This window comes from Calonectris borealis, chromosome 1 (assembly GCF_964195595.1).
Source record: "Calonectris borealis chromosome 1, bCalBor7.hap1.2, whole genome shotgun sequence".
Classification (NCBI taxonomy): Eukaryota; Metazoa; Chordata; class Aves; order Procellariiformes; family Procellariidae; genus Calonectris; species Calonectris borealis.
Window position 1 is genome coordinate 205,597,897 of NC_134312.1, and position 26,349 is coordinate 205,624,245.

Consider the following 26,349-nt stretch of genomic DNA (forward strand, 5'->3'; position numbering starts at 1 on the left):
GCCTTCCACCAGAAATTTCAGAGGGAGCAGGGAGGTGGACTCACACAAAAAATAGCTCAGAAATAATATTGGCTCTTAGGGAAACTCCAGCTAGCATCAACAGAGACTGAAAAGTATAAAAGCCGTTGATTGTACTGCCAAAGGGCTGCTAAATAGGCATGAAGCATAAGCTAGCTAAAGAAATGAAATCCAGACCTGCATAGAATTCTCTTAGAAAGCTTGCCATTTCCACCATGGTCACTCAAAGCATTACCCTTGCAGGTTTTCAAGCAGTTATCTTGTCAGAGTCCAATTAAGAGTGCATTTTTATTCCATACCTAGTTAGCCTTACTCTCATTTGCCCCACTAACTGGGCTTTGGCAATGCAAATGCAGGATGTAAATGATGTTTGCAGTCCCTTTCAAACAGTTTTACATTGCTGAAGTGGTGGGAAGGGCTCTTTGTAGGAGAATGAGGCCTGACATATTTGTTAATATTTTGTTATGAATTTATCATGAAAGAGATTATCACTGGGATGGGTTTCAGGAAGCCCAGCAGGAATGTGCTTACATACAATTGGGAACTGCTGCCTTTGAGAGGATTTTCAGGCAAAGACTCATATCTTACAGGAAAGATTTTAACACTGCTTGGACAATAGTGGTAAGTGATGAAATGGAAGGAACAGGGAAAGAGTTAGTATTCATAACAGAAACAGAGAAAATGTATTTGGGTGAGCTGCAAAGACAGCTAGGAGTCTTGATGCAGACAGTGCTGTTCTTCATTCTGTTCCTCATTTGCTATTGAAATTTAGCAAATCAAAATTCTTCTGTGTCTTCATTTATCCATAATTTATTCCTGTCTCCCAAAGTTGCTTCAAAGGCTCATTAATTAATTGGTGTTCATGTAGTAATTAAAGGCCTTAGCTGAAGTAATTTGTAAGTGCTGTCATGAAAGGAAAAATACATATTGGACCCTGTAGAAACTGAGGGGGGAAGTTCAGCGATAGGGCTTTTTATCAGATATCAAAACAAGGAGCATGGGACTGCGGGCAGTTTTATTGTTTGGATTGTGTGAGAGTGGGACTGTAAAGTACAAAAGCATGGATATAAAATCAAGCGAGTAATTGTATGTGATGAAAGTTAAACATAATAGCACACTAGACTTGAAAATTTTTTATACAAGACATCTCTGAAATGCTAATTCCCCCAAATTAATTATTTAACACAGATGGTTGAATTATTCAGATTTAACAATATAAAGTCATGCACAACAAAACTTGTTGTGTGTTACACAGGATGTATTAAATCCTCTGGGACAAGCCCTGAGATCTTTGCTCAGCCTTCTGCTCAGCCCAAACTCTCATAGGAAACTTTTAGTGGAAGCTCTGTTGAGTGAGGGCCACGTTGGAGCACTCTGTGAGGATTTTGCAGTAGCTGAAGAAAGTTTAGGTGAAAATCCTTATGTTTTGTTCAGGATTTGATGATTAAGAGAGGAGAAACAAAGTTCTTAAAACTTCTCAGATCTAAGGATTTCACAGGGAAATTAAAGTTTGGCCAGGCTGTTCTTCTAATACCTTAATGGTAATTAAGAATTAAGGGTTTAACATGACAGCTTTAATGTGTATATGTAAACTGTGATGCAGCACTAAGTCCGTGTCATAAAACACTGGAACAGACTCATAAAACATTGAGGAAGGAGTGCATAATAACTTCTTAGTACTGTGTTTCAATATCTTCAGAAACAGATTGCATAATGATGACTTACTGCTAATGGATGATTAATCAGGAACTTATTTAAATACGATATATCATGAAATCAGTTAATTAGGACTGTTGAATGGGTTCGCTCTCTACTGTATACCAGAAGTAACATCTAATAGCCTAGTAAAAACCAGTCAATATACTGGGGAAATGGTATGATGCTATGAAATATCACCAGCATTTCTAGGCTTTTGTCACAGCCTCAGAACTGCCAGTGCTTTCTGCCTAAATGATACAACGAAATAGCCAGCAGTATTTTAAATTTTTAAGGGTTCTTATTCAGATAAACTTTGGTACCTCCTTTCTTTTCTTGAATAAGATGAAAAAAAGCAGTTCTTTTCCAGCATTTGTTTTTGGCATGCCTGAGAGTGTTATCTGTGTCATACAGATGCAGAATTTAAGGCGTGGAGAAACAAAACAATTTAACATTGCACAGCAGTTAATGGCAGAATTAGGAACAGTTCCCAAGTCAGGTGCCAATAGGTCCCAAGCCAGTGTTCAACCCAGCAGACTGCGTTTCATCTGTTAGTGAGCTCCTTTTGTGAATTCCAAATAAATGGCTTCAGAGGGACTGAAGATGAGAACAGGAGTCCTTTCCATAACTCTCCTGAACGAAGGCTTTGTAATCCCTCCGTTGCTATGGTGGTAAATGAGATCCTGTGCATCCCATGAAAAAGAAGGATAAGTATGGTAGTCAGAGATCCACTGGCAAATCTCTTTGTACTGAGGCAATTACAATACTTACACCTGAATCTTAATGTTGTAGAGATGACCTTTTTCTCTTTTGATTCAGCCTGTCCCTAGCCTTGTCATGACTTGTCATTCCCCAGATGAGTGCATTATTTACATTCACAAGGCAGGAAGGTGTTGGTGTTCAAATGAATCATATGAAAACGAACACTACCACCAAAATAGCTTGGAGAGCTGCCATACGCCTGTTCAACTCACCCCTTCGCTTCAGGAAGAACTGCTACAAGAGAAGGTTTTCCAAGTGGAAGTTTCAATTCCAAATGGGAATGTAGGAAATTTCACTTCAGGTAAAATTTTCAAAAGCACCTAAGGTACAGTGTCAGAAGCCAAGCCTCAAGGCAAATGAGCCTGTGACTGTTCCATTATTGGTACGTGAACTGAACAACTTAAAGCTAATGCCTGTAATTCTTTACTACTCTGTCATCAAAGAAATGTCTGATCTGTAGACGTTCCTTAGGAGATCAGGGTGCTTTCATGCATTGATCTATGCACAGAAGTTTATCCCACCTTCTGTTTGACTTGGGCTCAAAAATGCATACATCATTTTTGAAATTGTGTCTTGAATGTCTAAGTCAGTTCACCACTTCTGAAATCTGCCCAGGATCTATTTATCTGGGAGGCAGACAAGATACAAAAGAGAATTCCTGACGTGTGTCATCCAAACCCCATGAGTATCATATTGATTTTTGTCACAAGGGGCAATTGTTTCAGCAAAGCAGAGCTTAGCAACACATTAAATCTAAAACTGAAATTAGAAATGTAAGTAAGGAGCAGCAGGAGAAGAGGGAAGGAGCTGTGACTATATTGGCAGTAAGATCAGATTTATAATAGAAAAGAAATCTGGGAAAGGTAACTTCATGAAACACCTTGCTAAAGTATATCTATATTGCAGCTGGGTCATGGGATCATAGCATCTCAGCTAGATTTAAACAAGCTAACATAGATACTGATGACGATGACAAGACAAGATCATGAGTTTCATCATAGATAGCATCAAAATACCAACGGACACCAGCTTACATTCACAGCCTATCCCAAAGCCTGCGCTGTTACCTGGGCACTCAGTCCCCTTCACATTTCCCCCATCACAGAGTAGATGGACATGAAAATACTTTTGTAGATACAGACGACAAGATGCTCTCACCTTTTGGTTCTCTTTGTTCTCCAGCTTGCAAGCTCCTTGTCTTCTATAAGCCAAATGAATATCAATACAAACAGATATTGTCATACATAATTGCTGTAATCTGGCTGGATGACAGAATAGTAATAATTTCCTTCATATTGGGAAAAGAAAAAGATCAACAGGTAAGTAAGTCCTGCTAACATGCAAGAACGGAATCAGTTGGAACAAACAGAACCATAGCATTTAACATGCTACACAAGCGTCAGTGATGATACATTGTTAACAAAAATGTTAATTCTTCTCAATCTTTTCCATACAAACTCTACTTCCTGTTGCACCTGCCTGTTGATGTTATAGTTTTGACATCTGGAGTTTACACAGCTAAATTTGATTCATGTTTTTTTAATATTTGTAGTCCTTTTTGCTGCAATAACATGGGCATATTATGATTATGATTCAGCATTATCAAAATCCATTACATCAATTTGGAGAATTTGTATAGCTTGCAAATTCCAGTTTGATTTTATGAGCCAGTACTCATATCCTTTTCTGTATGAAAGATGAATAGGAAGTAGTTTTCCTGCCTTCTGAGGATTTTCAAGTTTTCCAACATTTTCTTGTTTGCTTCAGGAGGAAATTTTTAAAAATTTTCCATGAAAAAAAGTGAATGAAAAGAATTTTACAGCTCCTGGCTGAAAACGAGATTCAAACCCCTTGTTTAGAAGAGGGACTTGTGTTTGACTGCTTCATGTATTCCTTCATATTTTTTCTCCTTTTTGTTTTCTTTCATTTTGAAAAAATTCTACTTTCCAATGAAAAAAGTTAATTTTGTTTCAATGGGTAAACCTCTTCGTTTTTCACCAAAAAATTCCCAGCCAGTTGCACAACCAATTTTTAACATTGTCTTTTATGGTCTTGTCTTTGGAGATAGCAAGGAAATGGTCTGGGGTATGGTAGGCATGGGTGGGGTAGTGAGCAGCCAGTTCAAACCTACTGCAAATTGAATAGAGCTATCTGGAAATACTATATATTTCCAAATAAAGATCAAGAATGTTGACAAGTGTGTAAGGAACAGGACCATGTGCTGAATCACCTAGAGAGGATTTTGATCAACTGACGAGCTTGATCACTTAAAAGATACGAAAAAAACTCAGTTGGCTTTCTGTGGTATGAAATACTTTTTGCCAGACAGTACTTGTTGCTGGTTGCAAGACAAATAAGACAGCAAACACTCAAGCTACATACATTTGGAGAAAAAAAAAGCCCAAGTACAGGGAAGAGACCTGGACACGCAACAAAATCCCAAAGAACAAAAAGGCAACAAATGATATAAATTCTTTAAATGGTTTTCACCAGGTCTTATGGTATTCAAAAGAATCAATAGCTGTGTTAGAAATCTTTGATGTGACGAGATTTAGCTAGTATCTGTCCCTGGGGATACCTTTAAGCTACTGTAATGCTATCAGGTACCTGTGCTTGCCACTGGAGCCCAGAGCAGGTGGACTGGGAGCGAGGAGTCCCGACATAGAAATGTCCCAGAAACACAAAGAAGGCACGTCAGCCCGAAATGCAAGTTTAGCACTTTTCATGAGTGTCCAGGCAAAGGGTCAGGACTAAAGCTATTACACCTGTCCTATTAGGGTTTTTCAGGTAACTGTTACAAGACAGCAAGCAAGTAAAAGTGGGTTCACAAAACCACCATAATTATAGGAACGTATCCCATAGCTGTAACAGCTATGGGATAGCTCTCCAACAGCTGGTTGGACACGATGATCTTAGAGGTCTTTTCCAACCTGTATGATTCTAAAAAAAAACCAAAAAAAACCCAGCTCTGTTCATTCCTTGGCTTGGGGACAAACTTGTTTTGGACTTTTGATCCACTTGCTGCTTACGGCTTGTAGGGGTTGTATCCATTTTCTAGAACAGGTGAATTTTGCTCCCAGAGAAGACAAGGCACTGGGGGAGGCTCTGCAGCCTCACAGCTGTGGCACGAAAGCATTTGTCAGCGTTAATTGCAGAGGCTGCTGCTCCGTCAGCTCCCCTATAAAATAGTTCTGGACTATATTATCACAGTTCTGTTTTAATCAGGACTAAAGTCAAGAGTGTAAGAAAAAATATTTACTAGTATTGTTAAGAGCAGAATTTGGAACATAGGAATTTTGGACTATCCAGTTGCCAGAGACATAAAGCATCCCAAACACAATATTACATTGTGTATTGTTCTTATATTTCACACTTGCATCCTATGCAATGTAGCAATATCTCTGTGTTTGGAAATTTATACTTTTTTCTGTCCTTGAGCAGCTGCTACCTGTTCTCAGCAGGATGGCATTGTATGTTGCTTAACGTACAATTTTAAACATCACTGTATAATTGTATTTACTACTGATAAACCCCATAGATTTTCTAAATCCTTTATGACTGATTGCCAAAGACCAAATTTAAGACTTCTGAATTCCACAATTGGAGATCCAGCTATTCTGGATCCTGAAACCTGTCAAAAGAGCATCTCAGCTCTTCTCAGTTGCAAGATACAGTTTTGAAGAAGTATTCTCACTTTGAACACAATGCTTCATAACTGAGTGGAATTTAGTGCTAATTTTAACCCATGTGAAAGAAGAGCTGCTTCTGGAGTGCTGTTGAAAGGGCCTAAGAAAGGCCCTTTCATTGCTGCATCAGTGGGTAAGAACGGAGGACACACACAGAGGGAACTTCCCAGAACTGTTGTCTCCAAACTGGAGGTCTACTGCATTTATTTTCCCCTTATAACTGGAACCAATTCCTGCTCTGCTTGAAGTCAAAATTAATTTTAACATTAAAATCTGAAAACTATTTTTAACATTAATCCCAAGAGGAATATGAAGTGGATTCTTATTTTCAAGTCTGTCTTTGCAGCCCAGAGGACTAGAAGCTTTTTTCAGTGAGAACTCTGATGCAGGTAACATGAGGCCAAGAGATGATGAGTGGAGATGAGCAGATTCTTTAAGACTCAAGTTTCTAAATAGCAATTTTCAATACGCAACACTTTGCTCAGAGACAAATAACAGCAGTCTTGTGGTTCAGACAGTAATACCATGGGAGTTTTATCCAAGAATTTATTTAATAGATCAGTTAAGCCACAACAATTTATTGTCTCCAGTGAAAACAAACTTCTAAGTAAACTGTTGCCTGGAAATCCTCTCTAGAATGCCATTGTGGTCTTGGCAAACTCAGCGCTTCTTAGAAATCTCAGTGTTTCAGTCAAAAACTGAAGGGGACAGAACCCGAGGATTCATTTTTGCAGAGATTTCCTGTTCCCAGCCCTATAGCTTGTATGTTCCATTTCCAACGGAACAACGTAGACTCTCAGAAATGTATCATAGCTGAAATGACTTACAAACATTTATCTGCTGTATGTACCTGTCCTGGTTCCAGCTGGGACAGGGTTAACTTTCTTCCCAGTAGCCTGGGGGTGTGCTGTGTTTTGGGTTCGGTGTGAAAGGAGCGTTGATGGCCCATTGATGCTTTGGCTGTTGCTGGGTGATGCTTGCACCGGGAGGGGGGAGCACAGCCGGGGTGGTGGACCCAGCTGGCCAATGGGGTGTTCTATACCATGTGACATCATGCTCAGTATAAAAACCAGGTGTGTGGGGGGGGGCTCGCCGCCCGTTCATGACACGCGGTCGGCGGTCGGTGAGCGGTTCTGTTGTGCATTGCCTGTTTTGTGTATTCTGTTATTGTTGTTGTTATTATTACTGTTCTACTTAGTTTTATTTCAATTATTAAACTGTTTTTATCTCAACCCGGGAGCTTTCCTACTTGTGCCCTCCCGATTCTCTCCCCCATCCCACCGGGGAGGGGGGTGATCGAGCGGCTGCGTGGCGTTTATTTTTGCTGGCTGGGGTTAAACCACGACAGTACCTCAGAACAGAAAATGGATACAACCCATTATTAAATATGGGATTTGGGGAGCAATTCCAAAGACCTTCAGCCCGGCAAAGACCACGTATTTAGCTCTATTGATGTACATAGTGCCACCACAGGGAACAAGGTTGCCTACATAGGCCTAAAAAAACCTGCAGGATTTCAGGTATTACTAGGCATAAAATGTCATGCTACAGAAGCCCATTAGGTCCTCTGGAGTTTGTTGGCTTTATTACATGACTGGATTTATAAATGATGATTCTGAAAGCATCCATTGAACATTCATGATATTACAGAATATCATATTGCAAGCACAAATAACTTAATTCATACAGCGATAATTTTCAAAGTAATTTTCAACAGTTCCCAGTAAGCGAGGCTAAACCAATAAAATGGAAGTCCACTGGGCTGGCTCATAGTTGTGGGAGAGTTTTTGGTATTATTATGAACTATTAATAACACAAAGATTCTGATCTAGCTCATCCAGAGAGCTGAGATTTGCTTAAAGCTTTTGTCCCAATTGTGTTAATACCCAGGATAAACTCTTGGTTCTGTTGTAGTCCATCGATGGCACAATTTCCATGGATTCCAGTGGGATCAGAATTTCATATCAACAATTAGTTTTCTGGTGGACTATCTATGGAATGTGACAATCATTAATTTGTTTCTTTATCAGTAATTCAAATAGTTCAAACTAACTGTCATGGTCTTAAAAGATAAAAACGTTCCAGTGCTTAATTGATGGAAAAAACACCTCAGGTTTATTTGGCTCTTTGAAGTATTTCACTCTGAGAGGGTTTAAAGTGCTTCATTCTGATTTCAAATTTTCAAACGTAATTATGAAAAGTGAAATAAAGTAATCACAAAAAAAAAAATAATCAAGGAGATACATTTTGAAGTGATCAAGAATGGCTGTTTTTCAGTTGCGGATTTAATTGCTTTCCAAGAAAAAAACCCCACGTCTGTAAAGTAATAACTGAACATTTTGGAGACACTGGATGTGCTGAAAATTGGCAGAGAAGAGTTTTGTGTGAAAAGTTTCATCAGCTTTAGTCAGGATATAATTAACATTAAGCAGGTTAGTTTGTGTTTCTTGGATAAGATTCAGCATTTATGTATTTTTAAATTCTTCAATATCCTTTCTGACTTTTTCTTAGAATTGTCTTCTAGGGACCCAGATTGCTTTGGCAGAATAAATGTATCCCTTTTTGTATGAGTTTATTGTTATTAATCGATATTATGAAGTAAAACAAAGGGTGTTGCCTACTTGACACAATATGGATAGTTTTGTGGGTGTTATTTTTTTCAGGTAAGTTTTTGGTTTGTCCTTGTTATACACATTTTTGTCAGCTAAGAGAGATCTACCAAAATGACCTTGTGGAGACCAGCAGAATATTCTGTTAGTCATATTTTCAAAGACACAGAGTTAAAAATACCGCAGTTCATCTATTTATAACAATGAGCAGGATTTTTCTAATCCAAAAGAGAAGATTAAACCATGGTGTAGTTTGGAGGACCCAGACAGGATTAAAAACACATCATACAACTGTGGCTCCATATAGGTGGCATGGAATTTAACAGAGTCTGTGCAGGACAGTCACAGAGTTTTTATTGCACGTGTACTCCCTTTGGATCTCAGTAAAATCTAATTCAGTAAAAAAACACCTCAGAATCGAGGTGAACTGTGCAGAACAAACTGTTCCACATAACTGATGTCTGTATAGTTTTGTGCAGTAGATCACTGCTGTAGTTTTCATACATTTAATGTATTTTTTTCAGTCTGTTTTCTTAGGCACTGAGGAATCAGCAGACTGGCGAGAAGCTGAGAACTGTGAAGTCTGGGACAAGATGTTTTGCAACTGCAACTTGTCTTGCAACTTCAGCTTGGTGAAGAAAACACAGAGATCTGCTGACTAAACAATCAAAAATCTGTTAAACTTTACCTGGAAATACTGAGTGAATAACTTTAGCTCGTCTCTCAATAGGTCTGGTTTATTCAAAATTGGTTTTTTAAACTTTTTCTTCCCAGGGAAAATTTCTGTGGGAGAATTTCTTCAATGTATTGAACATCAGTACTCTTTTAAACACTGATCATGTCCATAAGACTTAACTTGCAATCCAATCTTGCTTTTTGCATACATATTTATCCATTCCTCATTAATCCTACTTGTCAGGAATGAACTGAATACCCCAGATTCTTTTTGTGGTGTTTGTGCATATTGATACTTTGCAGAATCTCATTACATGTGGTACATCTGGTCTCAGGGGATAAAAGAAGATCCCTGCATGTTTACCGAAAAGGAAATGAGCATAACAATTCAATGATTCATTTTCACATTTTATTTCTTTCCTAGCATTATTTACAAATACACCAACCATGCGGACATTTTGCAAAGCCTGAACAAAAAGTATCCAACCAGATTTTAATATTGCCATTTTACTAATTATTGCTACCAAATGTAAGAGATCAGTATTTTGGAAAGATTTCTTACTGCATATCATTTGTCATAAGAAAACGGCAAAAAAAACCCTCTAAAGATGTAGATTTTCTCCAATTCTTAATGAATATTTTTAATCAGAAGGGGAAAATAGTATTCCTTAAAGCTGCTGTGTCTGTTCCTCTGTCCTAACCTCATCCCACTCCTTCAGTGGCCTAATTTTATGTTAAAAAGAGTCTCTACTACATCCTAGAATTGCTTTTTTTTTTTCTTTTTTTTTCTTTGTCAAGTAACCGTGGCATGAAATACAGATAATATCTCATCATTGCCATTTGCAAAAGGGGAGTCTGGAAACAAATATTCCTGTTTAACACATTTCCCAGTTTTGTGTATCATGACTTCATGGGACGTGCATGCATCTAGTACTACAACATGGTCTAACTTTTATGTGATGACTGTTGTGTGGGGGCCTAAAAGGTAAGAGGTGAATTCTGAACTGTGGAGCAGGATTTATTTTGCTTAACTGTTACGCATTTGCAGTGTAAAAACATCTACTTCTGGGGTAATTATCTAGGCTTCCCTGAAGATTGGTGGAGGAAAATTTCTGCCTGCAGCATGCAATTAGTCTTAACCTAAATGGATAGACAATTACCTATAGAAAAAGCCTAAATAGCTATATGTCTAGGTTGTAAACATCTAAAGGTAAGTGAAAATGACTTCCCACCCATATGATATTCTTAAAAACCCAAGGATGATGTATCTTTGCCTCCATACATACCTTCCCTCTTCTATACCCAGCCAGTATCACTTCGTTTATACTGCAGAGAGTTTGGTAAAGGATTAGGCAGATGAACACTGCGATGCATTTTGTGAAGTCCATCAGAAGGAAAGTTTTCTTCAGAGAAACTGCAGGTGTGCCATGATCTGTTTCATATTTTAACTTTTCTAGATTAAAATTTATTTTACTTACATGATGTCGTGTTTAATGAATATATTTCTTGTATCTTTCCACGGACTGCAACAATTTTGTATTTGCCTTAAATTTCTTAGTTCTATGTTACGGTGTTATCTAAATCCTTCCAGACTATCAGAATTTTCACAGAACAAATAATAGCAAATTTCTCAAAGCAAACTTCCTGACTACAAAACAGTAGTGATCCAGTTGAAAAGAGGTGTCTTGTATCCTGAAGAGGAAATGAAAAGTCTATGTTAAAGCACACTCTGTTTTATGAGCTCTGCCCTTCTTATTTCTTGGAAATATTATGGAAGAAAATCCTCAAACCATTAGGCTTTACCATTGCTTATAATACCATGGTTATAATATACCAGAAGCAGCAAGCTTAAATCTATCCATCAGTTAAGCTAATAATACCAGTGGAAGTAGCTCTAACAAAGGAGTATGAGACATCATAATTTTTTTAACTAAGAAGTGGTTTGGCCTGGATCAAAGAAATATCACAAGCTGTATAAGTAGTGACCGTCATTCCTGAAGTGCCATGATGTGAAAGTAGTAGGCTTGTTATGCATCATGGTGTAGTCAAACCAGAGGCCTGTGACACCTGTGAATTACTAAAATAGTGTAATCAACAACATTATAAAGTATTTTGTGACACTGTGGTGGCATAGCCAAATAAGCCATAACAATATAACACAACAAATAAGCATCTTGCATAAGTATGTCAGCAATATAACCTCTGAAGGGGATAATAATTAAATGTTTCAAGAATGATCACGTTTGACAAGACCAAGTAATCTGTCAGACTTACTGTTCTGCATCTGACAGTAATAGATGCCTAAAGACAGTGCAAAATAAGGCAAACATAAAATGATATCTCCTTTTTTTTTTTTTTATAAAGGTCCAATGAATAGTGTCTCAGAAACATTTCTGGAGTCAGAATTAATATCCTTTTTCTTAGTGAAAATAGGTATTAATGCATTTAACTAAAAACTCAGCTGCCAGATTAGCAATGTTCTCTGATTATAAAGACTGAGCTTTCGCCATCTGGCAGCCCTACAGTGCCCATTCACTAGCACTTACGCCGTCTCGGGGATGCCCAAAACAGTGAGCCTGGCGCTCATGGAATAGGGCATATGAGTTTCCCTCCCAGAGGTGCACTGATTGCCAGATCTGTCATCCCAGGAGCAGAGAAAAATTCCAAACAGCTGTGATGACTCCAAGCAAATAAAATCTACAGAAACGCTGCATGTTTTCTATCCTACAGTCGTGTCATTTTTTCCCAAAACCAATATTGTAACAGTCCAACACTTGTGTAGAGACCAGTAGCATCTAATACGTTTTAACATCTCATATTCTAGAGTTGGTATTTATTTGGGTTTTAGAAAGCAAGTTTAGCACTTTGAGAATAAATGAGGGGAATAAGACCCTGCCTTCTTTGGCTAATTACTACGGCAACCAACTAATTTCCCAAAAGAGATCATGAATAGAAATGTTACGACATAAAACTGAAGGGAAGGAATGACATCAAAATCTTCTGTGCTCCACATCACAGTTGCTAGTTCACACACTGATGCTACATGCAATTTAAGTTTCATAAACAGGCAAAATGTAACTAACCAGCTGACTGTCCCATCCGGTGGCAGGACACAGAGTGACTGCTCATTGAGGTCTGAAGTAATGATGGGTAGAACTGATCGTCAAAGCGTGTCCTGGCAGATGCCACCACAGCTCAAACTGTTGGATGGAGGATGTATATAAGCACGATATATTTATACAAGACTTGATCTTATCCAGAACGTTGGGTAGAGCTTGACAAATTGTTTGTGACAAACCCACTATCTAGCAGATTGAGTTGTCTTACATTTTCTATATCAGCCCTGGATTTCTCCTCAAGATATATATATGGCTATATTATATATACTATATATTGTATTTTATAATTTAGTTCATATAATTCAACAATTAATGTATGTAAACAAACTTCATCCCAGAAATCTGTTTCTGTGGTTTTTTTCTAAAGTTACGATAAACAAATAATTATCCAAGTTTTATGATACTATTTCTTCTTTATGAATGCATGGTGAAACTTTCAAAAAAAAAGGAAAATAACATCAAGTAAAGGACAGTAACTGTCTTTTCCTGAACAATCTCGGCCACATGTAATCATTGATGTGTGATTACAGACATTAATCTTCTCTCAAAACAGTTATTCAAACAAACCCTTACTAATCTAGAAATATGTGAATGCCACATAATGGAAGCCGTGAATGTAGGGGACCCAGAGAACCACTTGGATGGGAAGGCTGATGGTGCACCACATAACAGAGGAAAGCCCGTGGTCCTCAGGTGGAGCTGTTTTAGGTGGCACATTCCTTCATGCAACACAACATTCTCTTCCTAACTCACTTTTCCCTGATTTCCAAACAAAACGGATCAGGCCAATCATCTGCAGCAAGAACACAGAGAAGACAGGGTGACAGAACTGCACTGCGAATCTATAAAATACAGGCCTGCCTGCGGGAGCCAGCAGGGAAAGTCTCTCTGATAGTTGGCAGATGCATCAACAGACAAATAAAAGGCCACGTCTGAGTCCTTTCTCAGCTTGATGCCAGTCGATACTGCATCATGTTTTCTCTGTAACACTGATGCTCTCAGACCTTTGAATTACAAGAAAAAAAAAATCAGCATCTTATGTTTTAGAAGGTGGAATCCCCTCAAAAAATTAATGCTGGGAATCATTAGAGCCCTCTACTACTGAAGTCACTGAATAAGATGGTGCAGCATCTACTTGTAGCAAAAGAAACAGAAATGCAAAATGAAATATAATTCCAGACTGGATTATTTTATTTCTTAGAGCATTGCTAACAAGAAACAGGGTAGAAACTGATTTACTATAAAGGAACACGATGCACATTAAGAGATGTAATTAAGAGAAAACATAAATAAGAGATCATTTGTGGATAACTTAGAAAAGATATCTTTGACAGATAAATTGTTCTGAGTTATTATTTTTAATACAGCAGGATTAAATCAGTGGGATATCGATTATAAATTCCATCTTGAAGGCAGCATTGCAAAACTAATATAACCATGTCAGAATCTCTAAATGATAAAGTTGACATAGCAGTGAGACATGTTCAGAAGGTACTCACTACAGTTAGTCTGCTTTTAAATATAACAATCTCTTCTATTGGTCTCCTGCCAACATATTTTTCACATTTTGTGGTTTTATCTCTTTCTCAAAGGAGGCAGAAAATTGCTAGTGTTATTCTGGGCAGATAACTGATAACTGTTATATGAGTACCAGCAGTAAGCATGGGGAACCCCCCTCCCAAAATCATAAAATAATATCCCTATGCATGATACTTGTTTTGAGAACTAGAGTAACTACTGTTGTCATCTCTTAATACGACACAGAGACAAAAGTGAATGTTAAACTGACAGGGCTAACTCAAGATTTCTAGTACTCACCAGAAAAAAATGACCATTCTTTTCTCATTACTAGAAGCTTCACAACTTCAACTTATAAAGATCACTTAAATTAAAATGAAAAGGAAAAAGGAAATAGAAAATGTTGCAAGTGTTATGAACCACATCATTTTCATGGCAGTATGTGATCATGCCAAGCTAAACAACTCGTTTGTAGAAACACATTTCTTTTCCAGTAAGGGTTAAATGTCAGCAATAGTTATTTGAATTTTTAAGAACCCCTTTTTGCTGAAGCCCTAATTTATTTGTCACTATTTATGATACTTGTTTATCCTTTATACGTTTGTAGGTCTAAATATCAACTCTCCAAGATGAGTACCACATACTGATTCTGTAAAGTATTTACATGAAAGGCTTCAATATATCACTTTCTTTATTTCTTTGATAAAATTAGGCAACAAGTGGAGATGCTTTGAACCACGTGGGCAGGACACAGAAGTTAATACAGTATCTTGAGTGAACACAGAACCCACATAGAAAAGCTCTTATTTTAGTCATTAAAAGGACATAGGGTTATCGAAAATATTTTATTTATTTATGTAATGACAGAACGTAGACAAAGGAAAAAAATTAATTTTGATCTCACCTATACTGATTTAATAATGCTGTAATTCTACTGATTTCTGTCAGGTTACTCTTGCTTTTCACAACATACACAATCTCTGGTCCAACATTCCTTTACATATACACTCTTTTTGGAAGGTTAATACTTTTCCACTTCCTTGAAACTAGCAAGATATTTTCCACTTAATTCTATCTAGTTTTGACTTCAAGTATCCTCCTACTCACTTATAATTCAGAAGAAGTATCTTATTATCTGTAATGGGAATAGGGGCTTTGATGACTAGTAGTGTTCTTTAGAGCAGCATGCCTCAGACTATTGGGTTGGAAACATAGCATTTATGCAAAACCCACAAAATTATGTGTAATGAAACTGCAATGGATTTAATGACAATATTTCAGTTGCATTGACTTTCACAGTGTAGATACAGTACAGGTGGGTGTTAGTGTGTTTCAGAGTTTTAAAACTAATTGACAATTATTAATTATACCATGTAAACCAAGGCAAACGTAGCATGACAGACCTTGTGTGAAAGTGCGTAGAGAAGAATTGTATGTTTCTGACAGCAAAAAATAGGATAATGGCTGAGTGGGATCCTGTAAGTCATGTATGTGTACAATGTGTAAGTGATCGTGGTAGGGGCGTACCTGGCAGTCCAGCAATAATGATGCTCCTAGAAATCTCCGTCTCTCCACAAACTAGAGTCCTGAGTATAAATGTCCAGGAAGAAACACATCCTTAAATTCATCCCTTCTCATCGCAGACCCTACTTCTCTCCCTTCACTCTTACAGTGCAAAAGTCCTTCAGTATCTTCGGCCCCTGAACACCGCAGAGTCTTCTTAGCCAAGACATTTTGGACAGCTTTTGAAAACGTTTCTACTGTTTCTGTGATCCAGTCCTGGTGCTCTCATTTGGGTGCCAATATCCACCAGCCATCTGAGCCCACCTCCTCATCAAGCTCTCCTTTGCAGAAAAACGGTCCAGCTGTAATTTCTGACTCTGATTAAAATTTGCACTTCAGTTTCATAAATGTATCCAGGCTGCGTTCTGTGGGAAGGGCTACAATTATGAGAGCCGAACGTGAAGCAGTAGGCCGGATCATGGCCAGAAGACACTATACTAGGAAAAATTTTTAGACATAGAGAAGGCTTCCTGGTGGCACAACATGATTCTGTCCTCATTCACATTTACACAAAGGCAGAGACTAGTTGTGATTAGAAATAGTATTTCATTTTTTATGGAGAGAACTAACAAAACTAGTGAGTGGCAATGGTTCACTTTGCTGGCTTCATAGAAGCAAGTCTTGAGTCCTGTCCTATGCAGCAGGCAGGTTACACATCTTTCACACCTCAAAGAAACCAGCATTCCTTCACTGTATAGTGTACTTCTTTTCTTTCCAAGTGATGCTCACACCCACAGCAGTGACACTGCTTAGCGATGGCACAATTACACTGACTTGCCCCTTTCCTGGTTTATACAAGTGTATCTTTAACAGTATTCCTAGTGCAGAACAGAGAGCCAGGAAACGACGACAGTGGTGTGTGCTGGAGTACCTTTGTTGATGCAATCTAACCAGCTCACATAACAAGACTTTGATTAAACAGGAGCAACTAAACATCATTCTATGAATCCTTGAAAATTTCTGGGCTACAGGTACAGGTTGAGGTTGCCACTTCCTTTTGTTCCTAAACAGGTTTAGATTAGTCTGCAAGTGAGCAATACAGTTGCACCTATATTTTGCTGTATAGAGATAACCTTTATGTAAGTTATTCAGTGAGGCTGAATCATGGTACTGTGATATGCTGCATGGCTTCTTTTGCAGCTTTCATTGCCATGGTACCCAAGCGACTTCTAGTAGTGCATTAAGCAATGTGCCTGTCACTCGTCAGGCGAGTTCACTCAGTCTCTCATCCTTTCCCCTGTATAGGGAATAGAAGCTTTCAGTTTCTGTTTTTCATCTTTCTGAGTGAAATATCTCAGTCACTATACTTGATTGAGTGAATGATGATGGAATAGTTTGTAACTTGCTGGCTGTAATAAAAACAATTAAGCCAGCTCTAAACTAACACTTCCATTTAACACTAAATACATCAGTTCTTTTTATCTGAGAAGACAAATGCGTTTTCAGATTATTTAATAAAAAAGGTGCACGTAAGGGAAATATTAAGCAGGGAAATCGCAATTTTTGTATCATCAGTAAGGTTTATAGATTTTTTATTTCAAAAAGAAAGGCTAACATGCGTACAAGTCAGATAAAGACTCAGGAAAAATAGCTCTTTTGTCTAGTTCTGTATTCACTCTGATTTAAAATATATATCTGGATGAGAAAGACTGCAGTGAAGATCTGATAACTTTTTCTAGAAACGTACAGAAATTTCATTGTAATTCGATTTGCAATTTAAGTGTCTAATGAAACACTGCATAAATATCAATAACGGATAATTCATTAAAAAATAGCATATGTTGTTTATCTTTGCAACAGAAACACCAAGTCATTAGCAAAGCCAGAATAATATATAAATTTCATTTTGGTGTTGGAAAGACCTGCAAGAAGTGTAATGAATAAAGTCACACTCTCTGATAGGAATCTCTTTTTCTGTCTCTCACGGAAGGAAAGGACCACTCTCTGCTTCTTCAACCCAGCATCTTGCCATCCAAAGTAATTCTCTGTAACCTCACTAGCTTTCAGATAGTTACAGAATGGATCATCATCCCTAGACTATTACTCAAAGAAGGAAATAGATGCAAGTTCACCCCTATATCTTGAACCGTTCAGATACAAATGCATCCAAAGGACCATATATGCAACAGGACACACCACCTTTGGACAGGGTTTCCATCATCTTATGACTCTTGGAACACCCACTGATCTCAGAAGGTGTGCACTTATCTAACCTCCAGTAGCAGTGTGGCCCACTCCTATAGTGCTGCATGTTTTCACTCTGTAACTAGTCAATGGAGACTAGACAGTTGCTACAGTATGTTGACAGACTTTTTTTTTTTTAAATCAAGTTGTAAAGATTCAGAGTTTCAGCTCAGCATCTTTTTCTCTTTCAAGGATGATGAACATTTTTTGTTCCTATACCTTGATCTGCCCAATGTTTCTGAAAATCACACAACTGTTTAACTTAGCAAGTCTTACCAGTCCTTGATGAAGTGAAACAGAAGTGCACCATACTGAGGTGGTTTCCTAGAGGTAATTTGTACTTGAAAAGCACATAGGGACAGAAGGACATAGATATTTTATTTATCACAGGAGTGAATATGAAAAGACAATATAAACACAAGGGTTTTTTTGCTGTTCCCAAGATAATACGTACTTTCTCTGTTGTAGAGAAAATCTATTGTCCGGTGCCTATTCAGTTGTCTGTAAAAGACTCCTTTTTATAGTTCATTTTGATAGCAGTGCTATGAAACACAAAGGGCCAAAACAACCAACCTGTATCACAGAAGTAATGACCATCACATGCTCTTAATCTGAAATAATCAAAAAGCTTGTCCTGAGATGACCAAGAAGTGGAAGAGTTCACAACGCTACCACGTTTCTGAGCTATCAAATACTCAGAAGCAGCTGTTTGTGGTTAACTTTCAGTAAGCAGTCACTGAAAATACTGATGTAGGTTTCCCTGTTGAAGTTGGTTGATATTCTCATGGTTCATATCAGTTCTACAGCATGCAGAAGTAAAAACACCACATTGTTTTATTTCATTTTTCATTAGTGCCACTGTTGTGATATGATCTGAAAGAAACCACGAGAGTCATCACTGCAACTTTCGGGTGTGGCTTCAGAATTTGTGGAAGATTTGGGATAGGTGAGAAAGTAAGAGTGCTGGGGGTGATACCAGAGCTTACAAGGCTGAAAAGAGAATGAAGACCAAGGAAGGTTTGGGATCTAGGAAGGGAAGCACCTTAGAAAATAAGAAATGTCACCTGGAAGCTAAGAGAGAGATGCACAAGTATCATGGGGAAGATGGGAAATAATCCTAGGGACAGTCAAACAGTAAGTAGAAGATTGAAGGAAGCAGCAGAAGAAAACAGAGAAAGTGGCTGAGCAGGCTCTGAAATCAAAGCATCTGATAACCCATCAGTAAAGTAGGACGGTATTAGTTTTAAAAAAGAAGTAAACACACCAGAGGGTGAGCAAGAAAGAGCAGAGAAAAAAATAAAGGGACCTAGAAAAGAGGATTTTGAGACACCAGTCTAGTATCAAATTGAGCAGTTGAAATAAAATGGAGAAATAAAAAATATCTGCAAATATTTTGGGAATACACAAAAAAGACTGAATGGAGAAGCACTATATAACAGCGTAGGACAAGTGAAATGAAATGGTTATGGACAAGAGCAGTGGAACACATTAAAATTCCCCCCATCACAGAGTACTCTGTTACTGGCAAAAAATTTTCTTACAATAAAAGTGTGAGGTATTATCAACAGCATATTTCTCAAATGCAAAGCCTGCACATGACTTTATAATATCTGTTTTTATAGTAATATGAAATAAGAATTAGCATGAGATCTATAAGATACACATGGTAACATTGCTACTAAACCTCCTATTTAAAATAAAATATTCTTTAACAGAAAAAAATGTTTTGCAAGGAAAAGAAGATTTCTAAAACCCATTAGAGTCTAACTCCAAGAGCCATAACTATCAGGACAAAAGAAATTTCAGAAACTTTGAGCAACTGTGGAATTACCTTTGACTGCAGGTATTTCTGAACCTCATCTAAAGGCCGCGTATATACTGTCATAACTTCAATGAGCTGTGGATCTCTTTATATACCTCCTCCTCTTGCAGTTCAGTAGGTGAAATGAGTCTCAGTGGCTCAGGCAGTCGTTAAAAGCATGGTCTGGCAAAGGCTGGTGGGGAGCACAGGCAACGTCCGCCTGCCTGCTGCTGTGTAAAGGATTGCGCTGGGGTTTGCCCAGTTGGTTTCTCAGCATATCACCAAATTAGGAGAAGGTGTGCATGCCTGAGGAGTAAAGGGCTGCGCACTATTCAAATACAAACACTGGCGATAGTTTCAATATGTGAACATGGCTGGGGATGAGGGAGAGATTTTATTTGGACGCACTCATTAGCTGTACATTTACAACATTTAGTTATAAATATTCCCTTATGAAATAGTAAGCCTATTATGTTAAATAATGTGAAAGATGCCTATAGGTCATATGTTATTTCTTCAGTGCCTTACATTTTTTCCCGGAAAAGTTTGTAATTATTTTAGTGTATTTAAGCTACTACAGTCTCCATTAAGTAGAATAAGAATATCATCAAAGTGCTACCAGTGAAGCAGAACTGAGAAACATACAAGTGGACTGAGTTTTACTGAAGTGTTATTACTGCAAAACTATTGTTTTTTTGCTAAGAAAGGTGGTATTTTGCCCCGTTCTTATCCGATATTATTAGAGGTGATAAAAACAAGTTCTGCTGTGAAACAGATGAACAGCGTTTGTCAAAGGATACAAGCACGGCACATGCTGTATTTCCAAGCTAAAATAAAGGAAGACGACCTGCTCCTGCTTCCTAACAGCGGGAGTTGCGGCCAGCCGCACGCTGGCAGTCCTGCCAGGCTCCCAGGGGAGAGTTTTGCGCGATTTTTTTCAGACCCCCGTGGGCTATGTCTTATACAAAGTGTTTGAAGGTGAGCACCGACCCTGCCCAGGGCGTCTTTAGAATAGAACCCCTCTTTTCTGGGGTGTTTTGGAGCACAGGTACGCACACCTCTACTCAGAAGGCAGCACCGTGCCAGCGCAGGTGAGACGGTGTCACCGCAGCGGGCGAGTCACCGGGGCGGCCGCTGACGGCCTGCTCCGCTGTGCCGGTGCGCTGTGGGCCCGGCGGCGGGAGCCGGGGCGGGGCAGGATCGGCTCGGAGCCGGCGGGACCGGGCGGGAGCCGGAGGAGGCGGTGGGACCGCGAGGGCGGCGCGCAGGGGGCACCGCGGCCCCTCAGGGGAGGCGAGCGGCGCCCGCCGCCCTCCCACCTCCCGCCCCTTCCCGCCGACCGGCCGGGGACAGCCGCGCCAGCTGACGCGCCGCAAACTTTACTGCCCCCGCGCCGAGCTGCGCCTCGCCTCCGGCGCGGCGGGCGGCGGCTCCCGGGGCGGCGGCACCGCCTGACACAGTAACCCCCCGCCGGGCGCGGCGGGGCGCGGCGGGACCCATTCGCCGCCCTGCCCTCTCTCCGCCGGGGTACGCGGCGCCGTGAGGAGACGGAGCCGCAGTGCCGCGCTCCGGCCGCTTCCGCGCTGCTTGCGCGGCGCCCTGAGGCAGCCGCTGCGCGTCCCGGCGACGCAGCCGCGGGACAACATGAGCCAGGCGCAGCCCTACGCCCCGCGGAAGGGCAGCTCCCCGGCGGCCGGCGCCCGGCGGAACGACAGCCAGGACTACCTGCTGCTCGACGCGGAGCCGTGCGAGGAGAGCGCCCTGCCGCCCTACGCCTTCTACCCCGTGTGAGTCCCGCCGGCCGGGCCCGAGGGTCCCTCCCTCCCTGCGCGGGCCGGGGCGCCGGGCTCTGCGCTAACTGCCCCCGGCGGGGGAGAGGCGGTGGCGGGACAGGTGCTGGCGGGCGGGGGGGCCGGCGGCGCGGGGCCGCGCTGGCTGCCGCGGCCGGCGGGAGGTGCGGCTGCCCGCCCCGCTGCGCTGCGGCTGGGGCAGAGCCCGTGGCGGGACCTGCTCGTGGGCAGCCGCGGTGGGGACCCGGGCATCTTTCCTCGTCTTGCGCGGTGGAGGAGCGGGGCAGCTGTGTTTGCGAAAGGCGGAGGAGCAGCAGCAGCACCCCCGCGGGCAGCGGGCAGAGGTCTCCTTCCTCGGCGCAGACCGTGGCGCCTGCCCCGCTGTAAGGCGGCCGAAGGATGGCTTCGGTTTCCTGCGGAGAGTGGTGCTGCAGGCGTCGGTTGCACTTAAAACTAACGGTATCTAATGGTTTCAATATAGTTACAGAAATGTTAACTCCTATGATCAGTTGCTCCCACAGCGAGAGCGCACATCACAGGCCTGTTCATAAAACCATAATCTTTTCATTACTGCATTTGTCAAAATTGTGTAGCCTCCTGTAATTTGATTCTCTAAGTTTTGCTGGATAGTTATCATTCAAAGTAGGGTGTGAGAACATACACAATAAAAACTAAATGAAACATAAATTATAAAGGTTCCAGGAACCGCAATTTTTAACATCCAGGTCAGCTGACATTCAGTGTTCACAGTGTCCCTCTGGTTATGTGCTGTCAGCATGACTTCTATAATTGCCACTTGTTAATGCTTCTGAGGAGAAGCTATCCCACAGAGGGGGAAAATGGGTATTAAGCAATGCAAGATGAGTCCAGAAATCTCAGGTGATTACCAGAAGATGTGTACTTTCTTTTGTACAAATTGTATTTTATTGCTTGACTGGTAAATTCCAGTTATCAACCTCTCCTAGTTTTTGCTGTTTTATCTAAGAGGGACTTACCAGCCACTTGCCAACTACCAACTACCTGGATATAGGGAAGGAGTAACACCAATGAAACTGGCAACACTCACAGTGTTTGATTATTTATAAACTCACCTAAGAACAACCAGAGTTTTCAGAATTCACTGCTGTGTTGCTATTCCTAAATGTCTTTCTAGAGTACTAATTCAGTATGCTCATGTAGCTATAAGAGCATACATTATTGCACTTTGGACCTAAACCCCATCTCAAAATATATGAACACATCTGTCTAATGAATGCTTTCAGAAGAAAAGCATTGATGGTTAGTTCCGAGATTGGTTCCGACTAGTGGACTTCGGCTTTGAACTAATATGGCAATTCTGAAGTTCCTTTGCCGCGTACTCATTCAGAATGGTTGTGCAGCTATGAAAGGATATAATATATCTTGCTTAAGTGATTCAAAGCATCTCCTAAAACAGAATCTGCAAGGTCTGTGGGGTGCTGATATTTTCATTTCAGCAGTATAGCCTATACTAAGTGGCTCTTGGTCTAGCACACAAGTGTGCAGATCACCTCTCATCATCTTGCAGCGATAAGGAAAGCCTACATCCTAATCAAGTTTCTTTGTACAACTAGGGTAGCACTAAATGCAGGAATTTATCCCCAGTTATGTCAAGTCTGTAGATGACTGATTCTGTGGTACAGGTAGGTCCAGGACCCTGGAGTCCCTCCCTGATGGAGGATGTTTCCATCAGTCTCTGAGAAAATAGACAGAAGCTACCTGATATGCGTGGCAGGTATAAATTTGAGGAATGTGCCCCTTCTCAAGTTTATATAATCGCTACTAAAAAGGGTGCTTTAATGGGCAGTGCTTGTTTTTTAGATGCACGTTAGGCACGGGGAAGCTGTCCTTTGGGGCTTCTCTGGATGTGGAAAGGAGCCACTTCACAGGCACCCATAGACAATGCCTACACGCAACCGCTTCAAGGACTTGGCTGGCAGGGGTGAATGCAGTGAGTATAGGCTCCTCCAGGGTATGGTGATTACTAAGCAAAGGTTTTGAATTTTCCTGCCTAAATTCCACCTACATCATGTTTTAGGTATACTTTGCAGATCTGTTTTTTCAGCCAGAAGTCATTAGTATGGCCACTAGTGGCCTTCATATGGCCAGAACATAATCAGATGGCCCATGTTTAGGATATACTGTTTGTAATCTTTGTCATTTACATGCAGTAAGAATACTTTTCTCTACTTTATTTGAAAATCCTCAAATGACGAGTATTTCCTGATGTTATTATGGTAGAGAGTGTTATATGAATCTCACCTTGTACCTGTAGAGTCATAAGGTCTCTGGAGATCCCAAGGATACTGCTGATGAGGGCCTGTATTACCCTGACAGAAAAATTATGTAAAATCAATATTTTACGTGCTGTGAATCTACTTGGACTCAGTGCACGTGCCTTTTCAAGTCTGTCCATACATGGTTTGTCAGTGTTTATTCCTTAGCTACTTCTTCAGAAATGTGGCAGCTCAGGGAGTTGTCAGGTGCCGTATTTTTCCTTGAAGCCCTTGTATGAATCTTTAGTGACCATTTGATTATGAGTCTAAACCACGGGGTTTGTGAGTCTGTCCATTGAGATAGAGCTATGCGTCCCTTGAGATCAAATGGTACATCTGCGCTTAAATGCGTACACAAGAAAATAACCCTCCAGATTACATCAGTTGGTGTATTAAAATGTTTTAACTAAAGCTACTTACATTTCACTTAGAGTGTTTATATCCAATTGCTAAGGGTATTTTTTTCAAACTAACTGGAAAATTATAGACATCATTCGCATGTGCAAAAATGCCCCAAGAACATCTTGTGTGGTGGTGATTAATGCAGACCAGTAATACAGAGTACAGCTGAGGTCCAAAAAAAGCTGAAGTGTACCTCCTTTTAAACATTACTGAGAGGGTAGCAGGTTTACTGGTGTAATATGGCATGTGAGTGTCACTTGAAAAGTAGTCTGATACCAAGGAATGGTTTTCCTCAAGTGGTGATTTAGTGCTAATGCTGACATTATTGCATGTGTTGTTTGTAGAACATGTTTTTCCTGTGTTGTTTTGCGACTGCCTTTAAGTGGTGTAGTGGCTGGGTTCTAAAATAACCATTTTAAGAGAACTATTTCTTGTATTTGTAGCTAAAGCCCTAATCCATCAAACTACTACTTTAGTTCAGTGGTATTACTCCTGAGCCTTGTTATACAGTCCCTTTATAACAGCAAATAATTGTCTGTTTAATAAAAGACACTGAGTTTGTCTTTTTTTTTTTCCCCAGATGATTTTTCAGATCATTCATTAATTATAAAAAAGCATGGTCACATTAAAAATCAGAGTAATTGTCAGTGATCAGCTCAGCTGGCTTGACGTTGTGTCAATGAGTTCAGCAACGCTGATTGGGTTGTTCTGTTATGTTTAGGCTGAGACAGTATAGCGTGCTTAAATATTAAATTACCTGTAAATTGGAAAAATATTTGAAATACTGACCTGTCAATGTTAACTGACTCTGTGAGTAGCAAGAGACCTGACAGACTTACTTATATATGTGAGGCTTTCTTTGAGTTTCAGTACTCGTGCTTAACAATGTGCATCATATCGAATGAGTATGAATCAGTACCACTCTTTCTGAAGAACAGCTTTACTGTGTCCAAGTAGCTGCTACCTTAGTTGCAAACAAGACTTCAGCAAGGTACCTTGGGCTCAGCAGCCGTGCCAAGTAGGGTCACACAGTCTTTTGGCAGTAAGTGGATAGAAGACTCTTACCTTTATTTGCAGTATGGTGGAAAATGAAATTCTAGTGGGATTTTGTGCTGAAAAATCATGCTTTTCTTTTGAATTCAGAACCTTTGGTAGGAAAAACACACTTCAGGTCATCTGCAGAATTTGTAGTTAAATGGTTTCCAAACGATGAGGCTACTTTTTAGGAATTTAATAATTGTGTCTTAGAAATAATATACAAGTAAACACTTTCTGTCTAGTAGTCCTCTTCCATCTAGTCATCAAGTCTGGCCTCTAATGTATCAAAAAATACATTGCGACATGCATGTCAGAAGATTGCCTCCTGAAATACAAAAATGTGGATATGTGGGTTTTTTTTTCCCTCTTGTGCAAGTATTTCATTGGCAAAGAGGCCGGTTTTGTAGTTTAAAACAGGATGAAAAGTGCATTTTAAGGTCTAACGCCAAATCTGAGTGCTGATGTGCAGTGGGATTTGAAAGTGATAGCGCTTGTATGTAAACTTCCCTGCTGAAAAAATGTTATTAAAGAACAGATTGTCAGTGTAGTAAGCTAGTGAGAATACACTAATTCAGTCAGACATCTGGTTATATAGCTTATTTATACTTTGAAATATTTTGCATTGTGAAAAATAAATACATTTTCTTATACACATGAGGAAGGACAATTATGCATTAAAATGTCAGTTGTAAAGTAAACGAGGCACACAAATTATCAGATGAAAACGAGGGAAAAAGGGTTCTGATGTGCATAACTGCCTTGAGGTGTAGATTATTCCTCAGCTTTTGTGGTTTCCAGATCAAGTGTTTCTCAGCACTATCAAACACAATACATACCCCTTTCTTTGTTAAATAATATGTTTAATAATTTCTTTCCTGCCTGCAATATAACAGTTTCTGCTATTGGCATAACATCATTTTTATCTCCAACCTCAACTATCTTGCTTGAAATGACCTGTAAAATTATCTTCCAGTCTCTTCATTAGACATAATCTCTTCAGGGAGTACTGTGCAACGTGGCAGCTGTGTTTCAGATTGCTAGTCTCTTTGCTGAGATGCTATATCCTCTGAAAATATGTTGCAATAGTGTTGTTGACAGCAAAAAGGTGGAAGAGTTAGTATGGAGGGGTGTAATTTCATTTTATAGCCTAGTGAATGGAACACTTTCCTATGAATTAAGACTAATGGATCTACTT

The 26,349-nt window shown here is 39.9% G+C and overlaps 1 protein-coding gene across 1 annotated transcript in view; it reads left to right on the forward strand.

Annotated features, from left to right (window-relative positions):
• Positions 1–21,274: 21,274 nt before the first annotated feature.
• The window catches only part of TRPC6 (transient receptor potential cation channel subfamily C member 6), a 107,487-nt gene continuing 102,412 nt past the window's right edge, over positions 21,275–26,349 (forward strand). The window contains exon 1 of the mRNA XM_075140098.1: positions 21,275–21,417. Coding sequence (XP_074996199.1) covers positions 21,275–21,417 — 143 coding nt within the window. The remainder of the gene's footprint in view (positions 21,418–26,349) is intronic.